The sequence below is a fragment of the Carettochelys insculpta genome, chromosome 15 (assembly GCF_033958435.1).
Source record: "Carettochelys insculpta isolate YL-2023 chromosome 15, ASM3395843v1, whole genome shotgun sequence".
NCBI lineage: Eukaryota > Metazoa > Chordata > Testudines > Carettochelyidae > Carettochelys > Carettochelys insculpta.
In genome coordinates, this window is record NC_134151.1 from 36,695,813 (window position 1) to 36,714,635 (window position 18,823).

Consider the following 18,823-nt stretch of genomic DNA (forward strand, 5'->3'; position numbering starts at 1 on the left):
GCACAAGCAACTTACAGATCTACAGAAAAAAACAACACCTGAATGCAAGAGCCCCACCCCAGGGACAATCTCTTCTTTATGTTTGGATCTGAAGTCTGCCTGGCCAGGTGAGATGGAGACTCCCTTGTCTCTCTTGCAGCTGGGGATGGGTGGCTCCTTCCACACAGTCATGCTGGGGTGCACGACCTTGCTCATGTAGATAAATGGGAGATTCTGATGCCTGACATCCCAGCGAGGCTGAAGTTCACAGGCTCAGCTTGCCGTGGGCCTGGAGGGGATACTCAAGCTGATAAGAATCATCAGCTAGTCAATAATTCTTTGCAGCCATCCAGGTGACCCGTACAGTGTTAGGTCTGCATACAGTGAGGACCACCGCCTCCAAACCGACCACCACCTGGAGCTATGCACACCCCTGCCTAAACCAGCGCTCCGCCCAGGACACACCATCTGAGGGATTCACAAAATGGAGGTTACAATCAAGAAGGCAGGTTTGCCAACCAGAAATATCACTCACAAACCAAATGAGGAGCAGAAACTGACACAGACGCATTCCTGGGATAATCACGCGCAGTATCTATTCACCCTGTCCTCATTTTCTTCTGCATTGATCCCAGGTTCCAGAAGCTTCGATTTCCTGCATGTTTTGTGCTGGAAAATTAATTTTGGCTGGAGCAAAAGTGACAAATACAGACGATGAAATAACTATGTCTAGAGAAAAATCCAGAGGCTGCCTAGCAGAATCAACCAGCTCATGAGGAAAATGGGAATCAGAGCAGAACTTATTAACCAAGACTCACAATGTATCTACCTGTATATATGAGAGTGCATCTGCCTGTCTATAGGTGCTATGTTTGATCAAGAACTCCTTTTAAACCATAAGAGCTACGGATACAGAATTTGATCCACAGCTTTCCCTTACCCCAGCTTAAACCAAGGTCAGGGTTTGCGCGTGCCTGGGCTGGCAGCTAGGGACACACAGATGCCACACTGCACTATGGGAGACACAGCCTACACCCTCACGCCATATCTGATGAAGCCCTATGTTGGCCAGCTGGACCCCAGCTGGGAACTATCCAGTGCCCGCCTGAACCGCGCCAGGATGCAGGCAGACTGCACCTTTGGCTGCCTCAGCAAACAGCTCAGGCACGTGCTCACCCGCCTCAGTGTGCGGGAGAGCAACATCCCCCAGATTACGGGGGCTTGTTGTTCCCGGCACAACATTGTGGAGGAGAAGAGGGAGACCTTCCTCCTGGGGCGGGGCAGGGGCAGCTGCTGGCTGTGAAGGGCATGCCTATGAGCCCACCTGCCATCCACCAGGCCCATCAGGGTGGGCTGCTGATCCAGGAAGACCTGAGGGAGAGCTTCTGACTCCAGTAACCTTCCCTAATCCCCCACCCCCACCCAACCCATCTGGGGCCTCAGCACATGGAAAGGAAGAGGGCAAAAGGAGGAAGGAGGTGATAGGGACAGACAGACAGACAAGAGGGATGCAATACTGAGAGTGACCACTGGGGGCAGCTACAACACCAAGAGAGGCCAGCCTGGCTCGGGCTGGGGCTCCCACCATCTTCTACTCAATATTTATAAGGAACTCCAAGCCCAAAGATCTGCTAAGGAGTCGGCAGCAACCACGGCCGGGTTCAACATCTGGGGGCTCCTTTTCATCCATGTCACACAGAACCAGCTCAAGCCCCCACCCAGTAGTCTGGGATGGGAGATCCACACACCCCTGGGCACCTCAGAGAGGCAATGCTTCCCCACTCACAAGCACAGAGTCTGAGTGTAGAAAAGAACTTTTAATTTAAGAGGCAGAAAGGTCAATTAGCATAAGCTTGGGAAAATACCCCACCCAGAGTTCATAACCAATCCTACAGTAACTGTCCCAGCTCAAAACGGACTGAGCAGTGTCCTTAGCGTCTCAGGCTCACCAGTCCAATACTGTAAACAGCCAATCCACACACCCAACTTTCTCTGTACCCCCACTACAAATGCCCCACTTCCAACTCAGTCCAGTCCTTGCAGGCCCTGACACCTCATGCTGATGCATTCCCTCATGGAACCTGAGGCAATGCCACCTTTGCACTGGTCTGGCGTTCTGCTTCCTCCTTGTCAGCTGCCACACCGGCCGGCTGCTGCTCCTCCGAGCAGCCGTCCGCTTGTCGCGCCGTCCACCCGTCCGTCCACCACTCCTCCTACCAGCCGGCCGCCGGTCGCACTGTCCATCTGCCCGCTGCTCCTACCAACCGGCCGCCAGTCACACCAGCCAGCCACCCCTCCTCCTACCGGCTGTCCACCGGTCACGCCATCCATCTGTCTACTGCTCCTACTGTCCATCCGCCAGTCCTCCTGTTGGCCGCCCACCGATCACGCTGTCTGTCTGTCTGCTGCGGGTTTGGCCTGAGGCAAAACCCTGTGATTTCAGCTCTTAGTAGCCTTAGCTGCCACCCCGTGATTTCAGCTCACAGCATCTACCAAAGTAGAGTCACATACAAGATACAAATACTAGTATCTAGCTCTATCTTTTAAGAGGTGGGGAGGGCTAGTCAAACCAGGCTTATAGCCATATGGCCAAGGCTTAGACAGGACCACTCAACTAGCTGGTTCAACCCATCTCTCTCCCCTTCTGCTTTACAATGCTTTAAATCAGGGGAGCCCTGTGTAATCCATGTCTTACGCAGTTATGATGACTGCCCTGTCCCCCACAATGACTTGGGGCATTGGTGAGATTTCACAATTCTTATACCGAGTGTTAGCATAAACTGTGATTTTACAACGTGTTTACAATGGACAAAAGTTCATTGCTTCCTTGCTACCCATCAGGCTTTGTTTGCAAGGTATCACATATGCACACCTTTGCATTCTCATGCAAATGATCTCTGAGAGACACATCCCTCCCAGCCTTCAGCAGCACTGAGTTCCTGCTGGCACATTCCTTACATACAATGCAAGTAAAATCAGGTATGTTCATTTTAATTTGTTGGCCGGTTAACAACTGAGCAGTGATCCTGCCTCACTGAATAAAATGCAGAGAATAATGTAAGAAAGCTTATCTAACCTGACATGAAAAAGCCACTCAAACTAACAGAACGTGCATGTGAGAAGCCAGCATGTGTTTGGCACTCTTTTGAATGACTGTGTCCTAACAAAAGATATGATGATGTTGACCTCTTATTACAGCTACAGAAGACACAAAAGCTGTATGTACACTAGCCCCTTCCTTTCAGTAGGGGCATGGTAAATGAGTGAGGTTGGAAGATGCTAATGAGGTGCTTCCATGAATATGCAGTGTCTCCTTAGCATAACTGCAGCCATGGTGATTCAGAAGTGCTGCTTTCGAATTGCACGCCGTCCATGTAGACAGGGGCCTTTCGAGAGGACCTCCCAGTCTTCGAAAGCCCCCCCTTCCTATCTGGTGTTAGGAAGAAGGGGCTTTTGAAGACTGGGAGGTCCTTGAGAAAGGCCCCCGTCGACACGGGTGGCACTTGACTCGAAAGGAGCACTTTTGAACCGCTGCAGCCGCCATTATGATAACGAGGCACTGCATATTCATGGCAGTGCCTTATTAGCATCTTCCAACCTCGCTCATTAGTCCCTTTCTTTTGGAAGGGGCATGGCAGTGTAGAAACAGCTAAAATGAATAGCACTTACCTGGCAAATTCTCCAACTGGTGCATGTTGCAGGAATACCTTTAGGGTTATACAAAATAAGGGGAAACGGATCGTTAGAACGAAAGTTTTAAAAAGCAACAAAAATGAGGAAAAAAGAGTGAGCAAAATGTAATAAGGGGGATTGCAACCCAGGTCCTCACGGCATAAGAGAACAGTTTCACCCAGGGTGCCACTCTATACTCTGATGGGGACCTGCCCATGCAAAGTAGATTGCATAACTGCAGCAAGCAGCTGCAGCCCCATTATGACTGGGTAAAGGCAGGAGAGTAGAGCCTTAGAAGTGGTCAGCAATGACTGGGAAGGACTGTTCCTGGGCAACTGGGGGAAGAGTTAACCTATGCACCCCCCATAAGCTGCTGTTGGTCGAGTTAGAGAAAGACCATTAATGCCCTGGCATTAGCCTTTCTCTGATTTACTTACATGAGAAGATAAACAGGGCCAGGACCAGGAAGAGGAGAAGTAACAGAACAATGACGACTCTATACATGCCTGTCCCCTTGGAGTCAGACTCCAGTGGATGGACTGCTGTAGACACGTTCAACTAGAACGCAAACACAAGGGTTAGAGTGGCCTACACGTGGGTCAAAGGCCGTTTCAGCATCTTGGAAAAATATAGGGGAGATACACACTTGAGGAGATGCACCCACTGGGATATAATGTTCTATTTCCACTGGTTACATGAACCATGACTCAGAGTTAAACACGTTAATTTTAACTTTGAAATCTGAGATTTTTGCCTTAGTAAGAATGAAATAAGAAGTGTGGGATTAGTCCCTTAGGACTGTTATTGGAGTTGGTTTGTCTTTCGATAATGAAACTGCCCAGATTGCCGCCAGGGAAGTAAATAGACTAACTGTGGGGTTGTAGGTGTGTCAGTCCAGGATATTAGAGAGACAAGGTGGGAGAGGTCATTTCATGCACTGGACCAAGAGACAAGCTGTTGAGGTCAGATGACTTGAAGAAAAGCTCTGTGTAGCTAGAAAGCCAGTCCCTCTCCCCAACAGAAGTTGATCCAATAAACAATTACTTAAAAATATTTCTCTGTTCCAGTAAAAGTAGAGCCTTACAGATAGCGACTTGTAAGGGAAAATAGGCATTGTTTAATACTGATATGTTAACGGACAGCAGAGAGATACTTACAGCCTGAGGGGCTTCTGGGCTAGAAACAGATAGCCATGTTGGTGCGACAGAAAAGGATTCAGTGGTGGCCTTTGAAACAACTATGCAAATAGAAAATAAACATCACTTAACACAGACGTCTGCGTGTCCCTTATTTGCACCTATTTATCCTCTACTTTCCTGAGCATCTATAAAGTAAACAACCATCTCCAGATGGACAACACAATTTAAATGATCTGAGCCTTATCAAACATATATCTTCCAAAGAGTAAGTAAGAGCCCTGACTAAGCACTAGGTAGAAGCAGTGAATGAAGGTGCCGTGTGGTGGTGGGGAGCAACCTCCCCAGGCTGTGACCCTGACCCTGGTCTGCTCAGGTCCCGCCTCCCGCTACCCCAAATGCTCTCCACTGTCTCCCTTTTCCACTCGCTCACCCATTCTAGCCAAACATCTGGAACCAAATGTTTGAAAGTGTGTTTGGCAGTTTGAGAAGGCTGAAAAGTGCAAACTGGGAGTGCTTTGTTCCAGGTGGGCCTTCACAACCCGATTGGATTGGAGGCCACACTTTGAGCCAGGACTACCCAGCAATCTTATAAAAAGACAGCCACAGTAAACGCTGTGAGCAGCAAACAGGGCAGCAGCCAAAAGGGAATTTGCCTTGGGAGAAGCCCCTTACGGACTGGTCTCTTTCTTACAGTTTCTCTCTCTTCTTCCCATCAAGGCAGCACTACAAACATCTGAGAGAACTCTCTGAGGAAAGGGAAAAATGGATAGTGACAAGTCAGCTGTTGTGACCTGCACTTCTGCCATGTTTGTCTGCCTCCCAGAAGATAAGGGATTTTTTCTGTACCACGAGCAAGCTGGCGCTATCTTGGAAGAAAAGATTGAGGACTTGAGGCCCGAAGATCGACTCTCCTGTCCATCACAGAAGGTGAAGACTTCCTCGACAGAAAGCAGCATTTAGTCCTGCAGGCACAGCAGGCTGAGCAACCAGTGAGGGCAATACAGAACAAGGAAGAAAACTGGAAGCATGTAACCTCCAGGAGAAGAAAACCAATTCAGGTATCTCCAATTCCGGTGGAGGTAAGCAACTGCTTTCAGGCTATCTGCAGGGGTCCTGTGGTGGAGAATGCTGTGGCAGAGACCTCTCAAGGATGGGATCAGAACAAGACCCCACCGACTGGAAGGCATTGGATGCATGGTCCTACGGATGGGCATTCTATGACCACCACCCCCAAGAGAAGAAGATGGGTGGTGGTGTTTGGGGACTCTCTCCTAGAAGGGATGGAATCATCCATCTGCCGTCCAGACCTGTAATGTCAGGAAGTTTGCTTCTCACTAGGAGCTAGAATCCAGGATGTGACACAGAGTCTTCCAAAAATCATCAAACCTGTGGATTATCATCCCTTCTCATTTCTCCACGTAGGAACAAATGACACAGCAAAGAATGACCTTGAGCAGATCACTGCAGATTATGTAACTGTGGGAAGAAAGATCAGGGAATATGGAGCACAAGGGGTATTCTCATCCATCCTCCCTGTTGAAAGAAGGAGTCCAGGTAGGGCTCATTGAATCGTGGAGGTAAATGCATGGTTGTGCAGGTGGTGTCGGAGAGATGGCTTTGGTTTCTTCCACCATGGAATTCTGTTTTGGGAACAAGGATTGCTAGGAAGAGATGGGATCCACCTAAGGCAGAGAGAGAAGAACATCTTTGCCGGCAGGCTTGCAAATCCTAGTGAGGAGGGTTTTAAACTAAGTTTGTTGGGGGGTGGTGACAAGCCTTGAGGTAAGTGGGGAAGGAGGAGTCCTGATTCGAAAGGAGAAAGTAGGCCAATCAGCTACACTCATCCCTCACTATATGAGCACAATTGGTTCCCAAATTTCTGCTCGTAGGCAAAAACTCATAGAAGCGACACTAAATTCCCATTAAAATACATGTAGAAGTCTCCAGTTCGCTCCAAGGACTTGTAACTTGGCATAAACCAGTTGAGTTTAGGTCCTTTTCTGATGTATTTGAACAGTTTGGCACCAGAAATAGAAAGTAGTGTATGTATTTAGAGCAGAGATTCCCACCCTATGGGTCAGGACCCAAACATGGGTCCCATTAGATTTGTTAAAGGTCGCCAGCTAGGCAGTTCCCAGCTGCATGTGGCTGTTAAAGAAGCCATTTGCAGTTTCTTTACACTGCTGCCTCAGGCAGATCTCTATCAATAGCGATAACTGCTGGAGATGGCAGCCATCTCTATCACTATAGACAGCAATTATCTTATGGCTAGGTACTGAAACCTCAACACTTCAGTTAATTGCTGGGGGAGCCACTCAGCCTAGCAGCCCCGGTGAAGAGGGTGCAGGAGGAGGAGGAGGAATATCTAAGGCTGGGGCTGTTGAGGGATGCGCGGATGGGGTCTAAGGCTAGGGGGAAGTTTGGGGCTGCAGGGAGAGTGTAATGCTGGGGGTGATTTGGGACTGCTGGGGGGGGGAGGTGAGTGTAAGCCTTGGGGCAGTTTGGATCTGCTGGGGCGGGGGGGCTCTAAGGCCAAAGGTGGTTTGTGGGCTGCAGGGAGGTTCTAAGGCTGGAGGCAGTTTGGGACAATGGGGGGCAGTTAAAACCTGGCCGAGGGCGAGGTCTGTAGGGCAGGCGGCAGGGGCTAATACAGTAAACCCTGGAGTTATCCAGAGGTTGTTCCGGCAAGGGGAGTGAAGCCAGGAACCACTAGGGCTGGTCAGTTTCCTGGCTCCTAGAGTGGCAGGAGCTTGGAACCAGGGGCAGGCTGGTTCTAGTCTCCCCATGGCTTGTGGGGCCGAGAAACTGACCTGCTCATGGCTGGTCAGTTTCACATTCCCGCCATTGCAGGGGAAGTCCATGTATGTGATACACCTTGCCTTCAGCAAAGCTGTCGATAGAGTCTCCCACAACATTCTTGCCCATAAGTTAAGAAAATATGGATTGGATACATGGACTGCAAGGTGGATAGAAAGCTGGCTTGACGGACAGACCCAAAGGTAGGGGTCAATGGTTCAATGCCTGTTTCGCAGCCGGTTTCAAGCGGAGTACCCCAACAATCAGTTTTAGTGCCAGTATTGTTCAGTATCTTTATTAATGACCTGGATGAGGAGATAGATTGCACCCTCAGCAAATTTGCAGATGACACTAAGCTATGGGGTCAGGTAGACATATTGGAGGGTAGGGATAGGGCTGAGAGTGACCTAGACAAATTGGAGGATTGGGCCAAAAGAAACTGATGAGGTTCAACAAGGACATATTTAGGTGAATTAGGAGAAGCACTTCCAGCAGATCTAGAGAAGTTATTATTCCCCTCTTCTCGGCACTGGTGAGGCCACATCTGGAGTATTGCGTCCAGCTCCCCCAATACACAAATCATGTGGATGCATTTGAGTGGGTCCAGACGAGGGCAACGAAAATTAGTAGGGAACTGCAGCACATGACCTATGAGGAGAGGCTGAGGGATCTGGGCTTATTTAGTTTGCAGAAGAGAAGAGTGAGGGTCCAATTTCCTGAAGGGGCAGTTCTAAAGAGGATGGAGATGGATGTTCTCTGTAGTGGCGGATGGCTGAACAAGGAGCAACGGTCTCAAGTTACAGAGAGGTAGGTGCCGTTTGGATATTTGGAAAACCTCTCTCACCGGGAGGGTGGTGAAGCACTGGAATGCGTTACCAAAAGAGGTGGTGGAATCTCCATCCCTAGAGGTTTTTAAGTCCCGGCTTGACAAAGTCCTGGCTGGGATGATTTAGTTGGGGTTGATCCAGCTTTAGGCAGGGGATTGAACTCAATGACCTCCTGAGGTCCCTTCCAGCCCTAGGATTCTGTGATTCTGGGCAAATGACATTTTGGGAGAGAAATCCACTCCTAAAATTTCTTTCTAAAGGAACTGGAGTTTATTTTCCACTGCAGGCCAGATTGCGAAGAGTGGTCCTGCAGAAGGTATCGAATTAAAAGCACAAATTGGGGAATTGAAAGTGTCAGGCACAGGTTTTTGGTACACCCTGAAGTTTGATTCGGGTTTATTCTATGAAATTTCTGCATCTCCCCTTCCCAGCTTGCCTTCGTTATGCTAAGTTCCTGCAAAGTCCTGCTACATATCTACTCTTGGCACTAAGCCAAATAATTGATATTCCAACGCTGGCTACTTTGCCCCCATGCTTTTGGGGGCGAAGTGGAACAGATAAAGATGCTCAGGAGTAAGGCTGCAGGAGTCTGTCACAGAGGTCACCAATTGTATTACTTTCCAGAACTTCTGCAATAGCTGGCCGCCGCTCAGGCAATCTTAGGGTATCGCCCACTCACCCCAGCAGCTGGCGCTTGGGTATGGGAGGGGTGACCGTTGGGTAGTGCTAACCTTGGGGGCTCCCTGGAGTAGTGACAAACCCCAACCTCAGGTCCTACTACACACTGCCTCTGCCTGCAGGCAGCATACTCACAGCTCCCACTGGCCGTGGATCCTGGCTAATAGGAGCTCCAGAGCCAGCACTCCCCCAGGGAAAGAAGCAGCACAGAGCTGCCTCCCCCGACTTCCACTGAGGAGCTGAGAGACAGCAGCAATGCTGTTTTAAGGGAGGTGCAAAGCCAGGTAAAGAGCCTGCCACCCTCTTGAACTTCTCTCCCACCCCCTGCACAGCACATGCAGTGTCCCCTGGGCCACACCCCCACCCCCACCCCCACCCCAGATTTATTCAGGGGTATATGGTATATGACATGGACAGGTCACAGGCCGTGGTTTTTGTTCACCACCCATGACCTGTCCATAATTTTTAATAAAACACCAGTGACCAAAACGTAGCCTTACTCACAGCTATGTGCCATGGCTCAAAGCACTAAAGTCTTCATTGCACTATACTGGCTCAGCTGGCCTCGTCTGGTTGGCAGAAGCTGCTACCTTTCCGCAGAGGTAACAGAACAGCTTCAGAGTCATCGTGGCTGATGCTGCAAGCCATGATTACACTGTTTCTATCACAAGCTCTGCAGGCAGACAGGTGACAGGAGTTTTACCCTTCAAAGACACACAGGAAAGAAAGGCTCTGCTCACCTCTCTCAATCACAGCTTCCAGGTTCTGCAGCTGATCGTTCCACAAACCGGGGATCTCCACACGACAGCAGTACAGCCCTTCGTCTGCTTCTGTCGCATTCACGATGGTCAGGGACACGTCCCCCTGAATGAGATTCCCTCCTAACTGGTATCGGCTGGACTCCTGCCACGTTACCCTCCAGCCATCTGTCCAGAGAATGGGCTGAGAACATTGAGAAGAAGGACAGCGGCCCTGACCCCAGCACATGGATGTGATGTCACTCTGGCGATTGACTTGGTATTGACAGGACAAGGTGATATTCTGACCCACCGCTCCTCTCACCGGGGAGCCCGATACGGTGAGACCTGCAGACAGAGATACAACAGTAACTGACACCGGGACAAGATGCAACGCACAGGCTAATAGGATCTGTCTGGTATCTCGGTCACAGGTACAGGCATAGTGTTGTGCTATCTCCAGAGCAAGTGGATGTGTGTAGCCAGACATGAACCCCCCATTTGGCCTTTTCTTCCTCTGCCCTGCACTGGGAGAGACAGAGAGAGAAATAAGCAGGGGAGACAGGTAGCCTTTGATGTCCTGGGAACGCAGGTGTTCTGTCTCGCCCAGCCTCTCTACTATACACAAAAACCAGACAGTAAATGGGCTAGCTAATGGCCGCCCTTCTGGCTGATCTCAGTAACTGACACACCTTGATCACTTCCCCAGCCTTGATCACTTCCCCAGGAAGATTGAGGAACCCCGCCCATCACCTCCAAGGGTGCCCAATTGTCCACAATTCACAGGTGCAAATTGAGCCTTGCACCTTCCCTGGGAAACCTGGGGTTCAAAACATTCCTCCCAATTGGCCACTTGAGACCAGGAAGAAGCGTACGTGACAAAAGCAGTATAAAGGGGCTTGGCAGACCAACCCCCCTTTTGAGTTTCAATCACCTACACCTGCTGGCCAGGTCTGGAATTAACTCCCAAGACTGGGGACGCCTGGTTCGTATCTACTTCTTCCCGAGGGATTGAGAGATTCTGGGTCACACTGGATCTAGGAGGCAGGGGTAAGAATTACACCTGTATTACACTTCTTTCCTATAGGAATTGAGGGAAAAACTCTGGTTCCACCAGGTCTAAGAGGCAGGGGTGAAAATCACACCTGCAACTTGCCTTTCTTGTGTACACATTACTTGTGTTAGTTTAAGCCTGCTAGTTTGTCTTTAACTTTTTTTAAGTTAAACTGTGTTGTTTCCCCTTTAAAAACCGCGGGTACTAGCTGTTTTGGGCTATAAACTGCTAAAACCATTAGCCTGTCACTCAGGGGAAGCCCTGACCTTATCTTTAAAACGCGTTTACCCCTTTGATCTATTAGAACACTGCGATCCTCCACTGTCTTTTACACAGAACTGTAGAAAATTATCATCTTGCCTATCAAATCCCAGGGGGTCCTCACCGTACCTTAACTGGCGAGCTGCGGTCAGCAATGACCTTCTGTGAACATTAGTAACCACGAGAAAAAAAATCATTATCCTGTCACTCACTTGGCGGCCATCTTGGTTTCATTCATTAATTGAGCGGTCAGTTTAAAACCCCCTTTTACACGCGGCAGCCGCTTCTGTTGTAAAATCGCTGCCAGCGGTTTCCTATTAACTCTTAGTAAAGTTATAAACAAAAATTCACAATTGTGGTACTTTGATCACTTGTCTTAGTTAAATTGTTTCTATCTTTGTATAAACAAAAAGTAACTGTTAAAGCCTCTCTAAGTGTAATTTTCCTCTTGCTGCTGTACCCGAACTAAACACAAACCAAAGAACCCAGCCTGCCCTGGCTGCTTAGCATAGCTGATGGTGTGGCATCACCCCCCTTTTTGCCTCACCAGACCTTTAGCTGGCACCTGGGCATCGGCTCACAACGTGTTGCCCCTTCTCTCCCCAGGATGGCAGCGCAACACACACCAGGGCCGTGGGGCTTTTGCCCAAGATGCGGTTTTCTCCAAGCACAGGAAACACTCCTGTGTCCAGCTGCTGCACAGCCTCTCCCTCCTGATGCTAGCCAGGAAGATGCAGGGAGAACCATTCTTTAATGTGCCCAATCAACACATAGGCAATTCTCTCAGCAGCGACACACACAGCTCCCTGGCCTAAGGGGAGGCCAGCTGTCAGGACCCTGGGCAGTTTGGGAGCCATGCAAAGGCACGCAATTCTGACTTGAACTTGGCGTCACTTCTTAGTGACCGAGTTATACGGATGATGAAACCTCTTGACAGCAACTCTTGAGATTCTCCAGGCTCCTGAAAGAGGCACAGAAGTTTACAACCCCCTATGATGTCCCTGGCAGGTTCCCACTAGCAGCTGTTACAGCTCACCCAACTGCAAAGACTACAGCCACTGCAGATTGTGCACATGCAGTTCTCCAGACCCCCTCTTGACTCACTCAAGGGGGTTCTGAGTGACTATGGGCCTTGCCAGTACCTGTGCAAAACTTGTTCCTGTAGTACTGGGACTGCAAAGTCACACCCCGGACCTCTTCCTGGATGGATCTGGTTGGCTTCGGCTCAGTTCATCATCCTCTCTTCCCTTTCCCTGTCCTTTCTGTGCTAGAACCTGGACAAAGTGTGTAATAGGAGCACTTTACTGCTGCAGGGTCACAGACCAGATTTGCTGTCTGTCTGCCTCTGGCTAGAGAGTAACATGGCTGGTCTACAAAGCTAGCACAGGGCAGTGGCCCAGGGCAATCTTCTGGTGGAGACAATAGTAACAGAAAACAGTGACACAAAAATCCACTGAGATATTCCACTTTCCTGAAGATTCTCTAGTTTCAAAATTCCCTGGTGGGCATATATTCTGGGCTAGATGATCAAGAGCCCTTAGGACACGTGAAATTCACTGCATGCAGAGATACAGCACAGCACACGTGCACCACTTCCATCCTGTTCACTTTGAATCTTCTCTCTCCTTTGAGAGTAGCCTTGTGGTGGTCTTACAGGTTCAATCAAGGAGGATAAAGCCATTGTGAAGAACATTTTCTCTCTCTCCCCCGGTGTTCACTAAAGAGGATCGGACATAGATGCAGAAAGTCACCAGTGAGGAATTATATAGAAAGATACAGCCGAAAGAGAACCTGCTGCAGAAGGTTATAAAACGCAAGCTACAACTATTTGGATGTATTTGCAGAAGGAACGACAAACGAAAAATCAAGACACTAGTATTCGGCATAATGGACAGTTTGAATAGGAGAGGCAAACCCCACAGAGAATGGATAGATGATGTAGTAGATTGGTGCGGAGCTACTCTACAGAAACTAAGCCACTCTGCACTGGATAGGGAAAGATGGAAGGATATAGTGAGAGAGGCATCAGACACCAATGGGCGCTGAGCCCATGGTCATTGATGATGATGATGATGATGATGACATAGGTTTCCACTCCAAGGCCATTCTTTCTAGGTGAGAAATCTGGGGAACTGTCCCATATGAGCCATGTCTACACTAGCCCCAAACTTCGAAATGGCCACGCAAATGGCCATTTCGAAGTTTACTAATGAAGCGCTGAAATACATATTCAGCACCTCATTAGCATGCAGACAGCCACAGCACTTCGAAATTGACACGGCTCGCCACCGCGCGGCTCGTCCCAACAGGGCTCCTTTTCGAAAGGACCCTGCCTACTTCGAAGTCCCCTTATTCCCATCTGCTCACAGGAATATGGGGACTTTGAAGTAGGTGGGCTCCTTTTGAAAAGGAGCCCCATCGGGACGAGCTGCGCAGCCGCAAGCCATGTCAATTTTGAAGTGCTGCGGCCACCCGCATGCTAATGAGGCGCTGAATATGCATTTCAGCGCTTCATTAGTAAACTTTGAAATGGCCATTTGCGTGGCCATTTCGAAGTTTGGGGCTAGCGTAGACATGGCCATAGAGTTGTAAACAGAGGTGGTTTTGAGGATTGGAAGGTATTCACCCAAGAGTTCTAAGGAATTGAAGACTGCAGAACTGTGGTATACAACCTATAATTTAAATCAGTTTCTGTGCTAGGTGACTGGAGTCTACCCAGTGTGACACCAATTTTATACAAAGGTTCCAGGGACAATCCTGGCAAAAGGAGAATGATTCTCACTCTCTTTTGCCTGTAGGAATTTTTAGTTTCTAACAGTTTTGTTAATTGTTTTTATGTATCCTGTTGTAAAACAAGGCAAATATGTAAATGTAACACTGGAAGATCTTTGTGTACCTCCAGAGGTACACACATGCCTGGTTGAGAATTATTGGTCTAGATAACACTTAGTCCTACCGTGAGCACAGGGGACTGGACTAGATGACCTCCTGAGATCCTTTCCAGTTCAATGACTCTACATAGACAAGGGTCATCCAGTTTGAAAAAAAAAAAATGTACTGAGATAGTCAGGGTGCTACTCCATGCTCTTGGAGTCCTTAACCTGTGCCAGAAGCAGGAAATGGGCTAAAGGGGATGGAATACTTGATAATTACAGGTTCTGTCCATTCCGCCTGAAGCAGCTAGTGTTGACCAGTCAGAAGACAAGGTACTGGGCTAGCTGGATCATTGGTTTGACTGAGTGAGGTCATTTTTAGGTTCTACCTGCAGGGAGCATCTTCATCATGTGTGTTCAGTTCCAATACCACCTTCCTTGAAAAATGCTGGGCAGATTTACTTGCACGTAGACCTGATACTGTGTTTGCAAGTGGCCCATTAAGAGCATAAACCCTTTGAAAATGCACCAGAGCTTTTAGTGTGAGCTAGCAGTCTCTTGTTTTCTTGATAGAGCATGTGCATAACCACCATGTGACAATAGAATAATGGATAAAATACAGAGCACACTTGTAAAATGCTGTGGAAATCCCTGTTCTCCTTTTAACCCCCTCTATTCCTCTTTCAATACCTGACTTCAGGCTGCATTTCCTTTTAGAATAACCACAAATTGATCATCATCCACTCCCTCCTGTTTACACAGCTTCCTCATTCAGATGAACAGGGATTTAAAAACATTTTCCATAGTTTTCTACCCTACGTGTTTACTTCTAATATTTAACACATACTCTGGATAAAAGTTCTCATACAATCATCTAATTCACTAGTAAAGAGCCCCTTATTAGTGTACTCTCATGAGGTATAACTGGCACACAAAAGCTGGAGGAAACTGCAGTATTTCTGTGACAGCTGAACAGTTTCTCTCTTTAACCGTTCCCCAGTAGTGTATTTATTCCACTTCCAATGCATTAAATCTTGTGTGTTCAGAAAGTCATTCCTGGCCAGATGACTCAGATATCAATCAAAGCCAGACCTAATCTGGGCAACAAAAGGGGAGCTACTGATTCTAACTCCCCACATTTCAGAGGAAGCCTCCTACCAAAGGAAATAATGGGGCTATCAATAGCCTTAATTCCTCACTCAAGAACTACTAATGCCACAATAGTAGAATGTTCTGAGGTGGGTCTTAATACTTTCCATCTAATGCACTTTTTTCCCAGACAGGTCCAATTATAAATTAGATTTGCACAAGAAAGGAGATCAATACCAAGTAGGGAGCTAAGCCAATCCTGACCTTTTCCCAATGAAAACACAGGCCTTATCTAAACTACACTGGAGACTGATGCTGCAGCAATTGATTCACCAGCCACTGATCTATCTTGTCTGCTGTAGATGTGACAAATCAATCTCTGAGCTTGCACCTGTAGATGCTGGTGCTTCACCAGGATGAGAAGAATAGCCAGAGTGGATGCTGTTTGCATAGCTGAAGTAGACCAACAGTACCTGTAAGTGTACACAAGGCCACAGTCTAACACCTTTTACCTTGATTTAACTGACCAAGATTGATGTGTTAATCAACCTCCTTTCTATAAAAAAAAAACCAAGACAAAGAAAACAGTAATAAATCTGTTTCCTACCACAACTTTGGCACAATAACCTATGAAAAACTCAAAACAAAAAGCAGTCAAGTAGCACTTTAAAGACTAGCAAAATGAAAAATATGAAAAACTCAGTTCTGAAATATATTAGTAGCTAATAAAGATTTTTGCATCCAATCTCTGATTTAGCAAAAAAAATATTTTGAAGCAAAAATCTCCCCACCACATATGGGCCATATCCTGCCATTTGTTATTTTTTTAAATTTATTGCATAGCTCCCTGGATGGATGGCATTATGAAGCCTGTTACCTTCTCAGGGAAACAGTGATGACATAACTTTGTGATGGTATCTTTCACTGGACTACATTCAGTTGATGAGAATGGCAAGCTTTTCATCTACACAAAGGTCTTCTGCCATGTTTCCACTACCACTTAGGTTGGGAAAACTTATATTGCTCAGAGGTGTGAAAAAACACTCCAAGAAACACAAGTTTTGCCAGCCTAAGCGTTGTTTGCATGGCTTTATGTCAACAAGAGAGCTTCTCCCATTGACCTAACTACTGTTGCTTCTTGAGTAGTTTTATTACATCAACAGGACATCTCTCTCCTGTTATAAAAGTTGTTACACGAGTGATCCTTTAGTGGTAGAACTGCATCACTACAACTGTGCCCATGTAAGTTCACTGGCATAGATCTGGCCAGACAACATATATGTCCAGTGACTACAGGGCTGTGAGCAGGTCATTTTGTCAGTCCCTTAGAATATGCGCTAAATACTTATGTTAAACTGTAAGTATCTTTACTACACCTGAGGAAGAGTTTTGTGTAGCTCAAAAACTTCTCTCTCTCATCAAGAGAAGCTGGTCCATAACAAAAAGTTTAGAAAGACAAGGTGGGTGAAGTAAATATCCTGGGACTGACAACTACATCAAAATCCCTCTGAGTAAAGCTCATTCTATGAGTATAGTGTAAATTGCAAAAGTCACAGCTTTGTCATTACAAGCACAGAAAACTCACAATTTTGGCTCCCTCATCCTAAAGTTTCTAAACAGATTAATTTGTGCATTTTTTCAATTATTTCAAATAGGAATAAGCCACAGTGCAGCAAGGATATTGGTGAAATCTTTAAGAAAGTTAAATTAGAAATGTCATTTAAAAATATATGTATATATAGATCTCAGAATCCAGTCTAAACAGTTCTTAAAGAAAAAAAGTTCTGTGCATGTACACTAACAGAAAAGTTTTGAGCATGAGCTTTTGTGAGCACAGACTCACTTCATCAGATGCTGGTCTTGGAAATCTGCAGGGCCAGGTATAAATAAGCCAGAGCTAGGGTGGGGATAACAAGGTTAGCTCAGTCAGCAAGGGTGAGGCTTACTACCAGCAGTTGATCTGGAGGTGTGAACACCAAGGGAGGGGGAAGCTGCTTTTGTATTTAGCCAGCCATTTGCAGTCTTTGTTTAAGCCAGAGCTGAGGGTGTTGAATTTGCAGATGAATTGTAGCTCAGAAATTTCTCTTTGGAGTCTGGTCCTGAAATTTCTTTGCTGTAGGATAGCTACTTTTAAGTCTGCTACTGTGTGTCCTGGGAGATTGAAGTGCTCTCCTACGGGTTTTTGTATATTGCCATTTCTGATATCTGATTTGTGTGCGTTTATTCTTTTACGTAGAGACTGTCCAGTTTGTCCGATGTATATAGCAGAGCGGCATTGCTGGCACATGAGGGCATAAATTATATTGGTAGACGTGCAGCTGAATGAACCCACGATGGTGTGGCTGATCTGGTTAGGTCCTGTAATGGTGTTGCTGGTGTAGATATGTGGGCAGAGCTGGCAACAAGGTTTGTTGCACGGATGGGTCCCTGAGTTAGAGTGACTGTGGTGCGGTGTATAGTTGCTGGTTAGGATTTGCTTCAGGTTGGCAGGTTGTCTGTGGGCAAGGACTGGTCTGCCTCCCACCCTAGCTCTGACTTATTTATACCAGGCCCTGAAGATTTCCAAGACCAGCATCTGATGAAGTGAGTCTGTGCTCACGAAAGCTCCTGCTCAAAACTTTTCTGTTAGTCTATAAGGTGCCACAGGACCCTTCGTTGCTGTTACAGATCCAGACTAACACGGCTACCCCTCCGATACTTGTGCATGTACAGTTTGTGATAAGGACTTTCAGACACTGGTGCTCATGATTCATATTTGGATGATTATTTTCGCAAGCATAATGCCCAGAAATTTTATTTATATTTATATATATATATATATATATATATATATATATATATATATATATATATATATATATATAACAAACTGAAATTTAAAGGACTTTATTTAAATTTAAAGTCCACAGAACTTTATTGAGCAGCTCAGGCTTGTAATTTACATTGCAGGAATTGTAGCGTCTGTGGCAAACTACAACTCTTACCAGCCTTACCAAGACGACATCAAGTTTATTCCATATTTAGCTCTCTACAGGAAAATTCACACTAGTTATCTAGCAAAACCCCACCCACTACAAGTTATTCTCTGAGTTACCTGTATATAGGATCATTAGGAGCCTCTTCAGGATGAAGCAAGGAGGCATGATGGTAACAGTAGAGAAGAGTCTTCAAACTTTTTCAATGGCTTGAAGAAAAGATGCTTATTTGTGACAAACTTCTGCCTTTCACTTCCTTAATGTCACAACAAGATCTGTTACTATAAGCATACTGCATACTCTCAGAGTCCTCAAGAGGGCTGGCATTTCCTGTAGTCCTTTCTTTCTCCTTGTTCACATGAACAATGGCTACAGCAAACTGTTCAGCAGTATTTCAGAAGCCTAGTTCCTCCCTCCTCGAACACAGGAAATTTTAACTCAGGTCTCAAAATTTAAGGGGACAGTTTCACTCAAGGGTAACTAAAGCATATACCTGAACGGGAAACATTCAAGAGAAGGTAAGTGCATCTGTAAGTGCAGGAGGCAATTGTAACTCCCCTGAAGATTGGGCAAGTACATTGCTGTGATGTCATTTGTTATCAACATAGTCTTCACAGGGTTAAATTACATGCTGACCTCTCTCAATGGAGAGACTCCTCTCCGTGGACAGCCTGATACTAGACACTGCAGGTTTTGCAGATGGAGACAACAGTAACTGAAATAACAACACACTATTCAGTGTC

At 46.8% G+C, this 18,823-nt stretch overlaps 1 protein-coding gene across 1 annotated transcript in view; it reads right to left on the bottom strand.

Moving 5' to 3' along the window:
* The window catches only part of LOC142021168 (hepatitis A virus cellular receptor 2 homolog), a 34,317-nt gene extending 16,005 nt beyond the window's left edge, over nt 1-18,312 (bottom strand). Inside the window, 6 exon segments of the mRNA XM_075009691.1 lie at nt 3,649-3,686; nt 4,089-4,155; nt 4,158-4,209; nt 4,809-4,888; nt 9,832-10,176; nt 18,200-18,312. Coding sequence (XP_074865792.1) covers nt 3,649-3,686; nt 4,089-4,155; nt 4,158-4,209; nt 4,809-4,888; nt 9,832-10,176; nt 18,200-18,248 — 631 coding nt within the window. The 5' untranslated portion in view covers nt 18,249-18,312.
* Nucleotides 18,313-18,823: the final 511 nt, after the last annotated feature.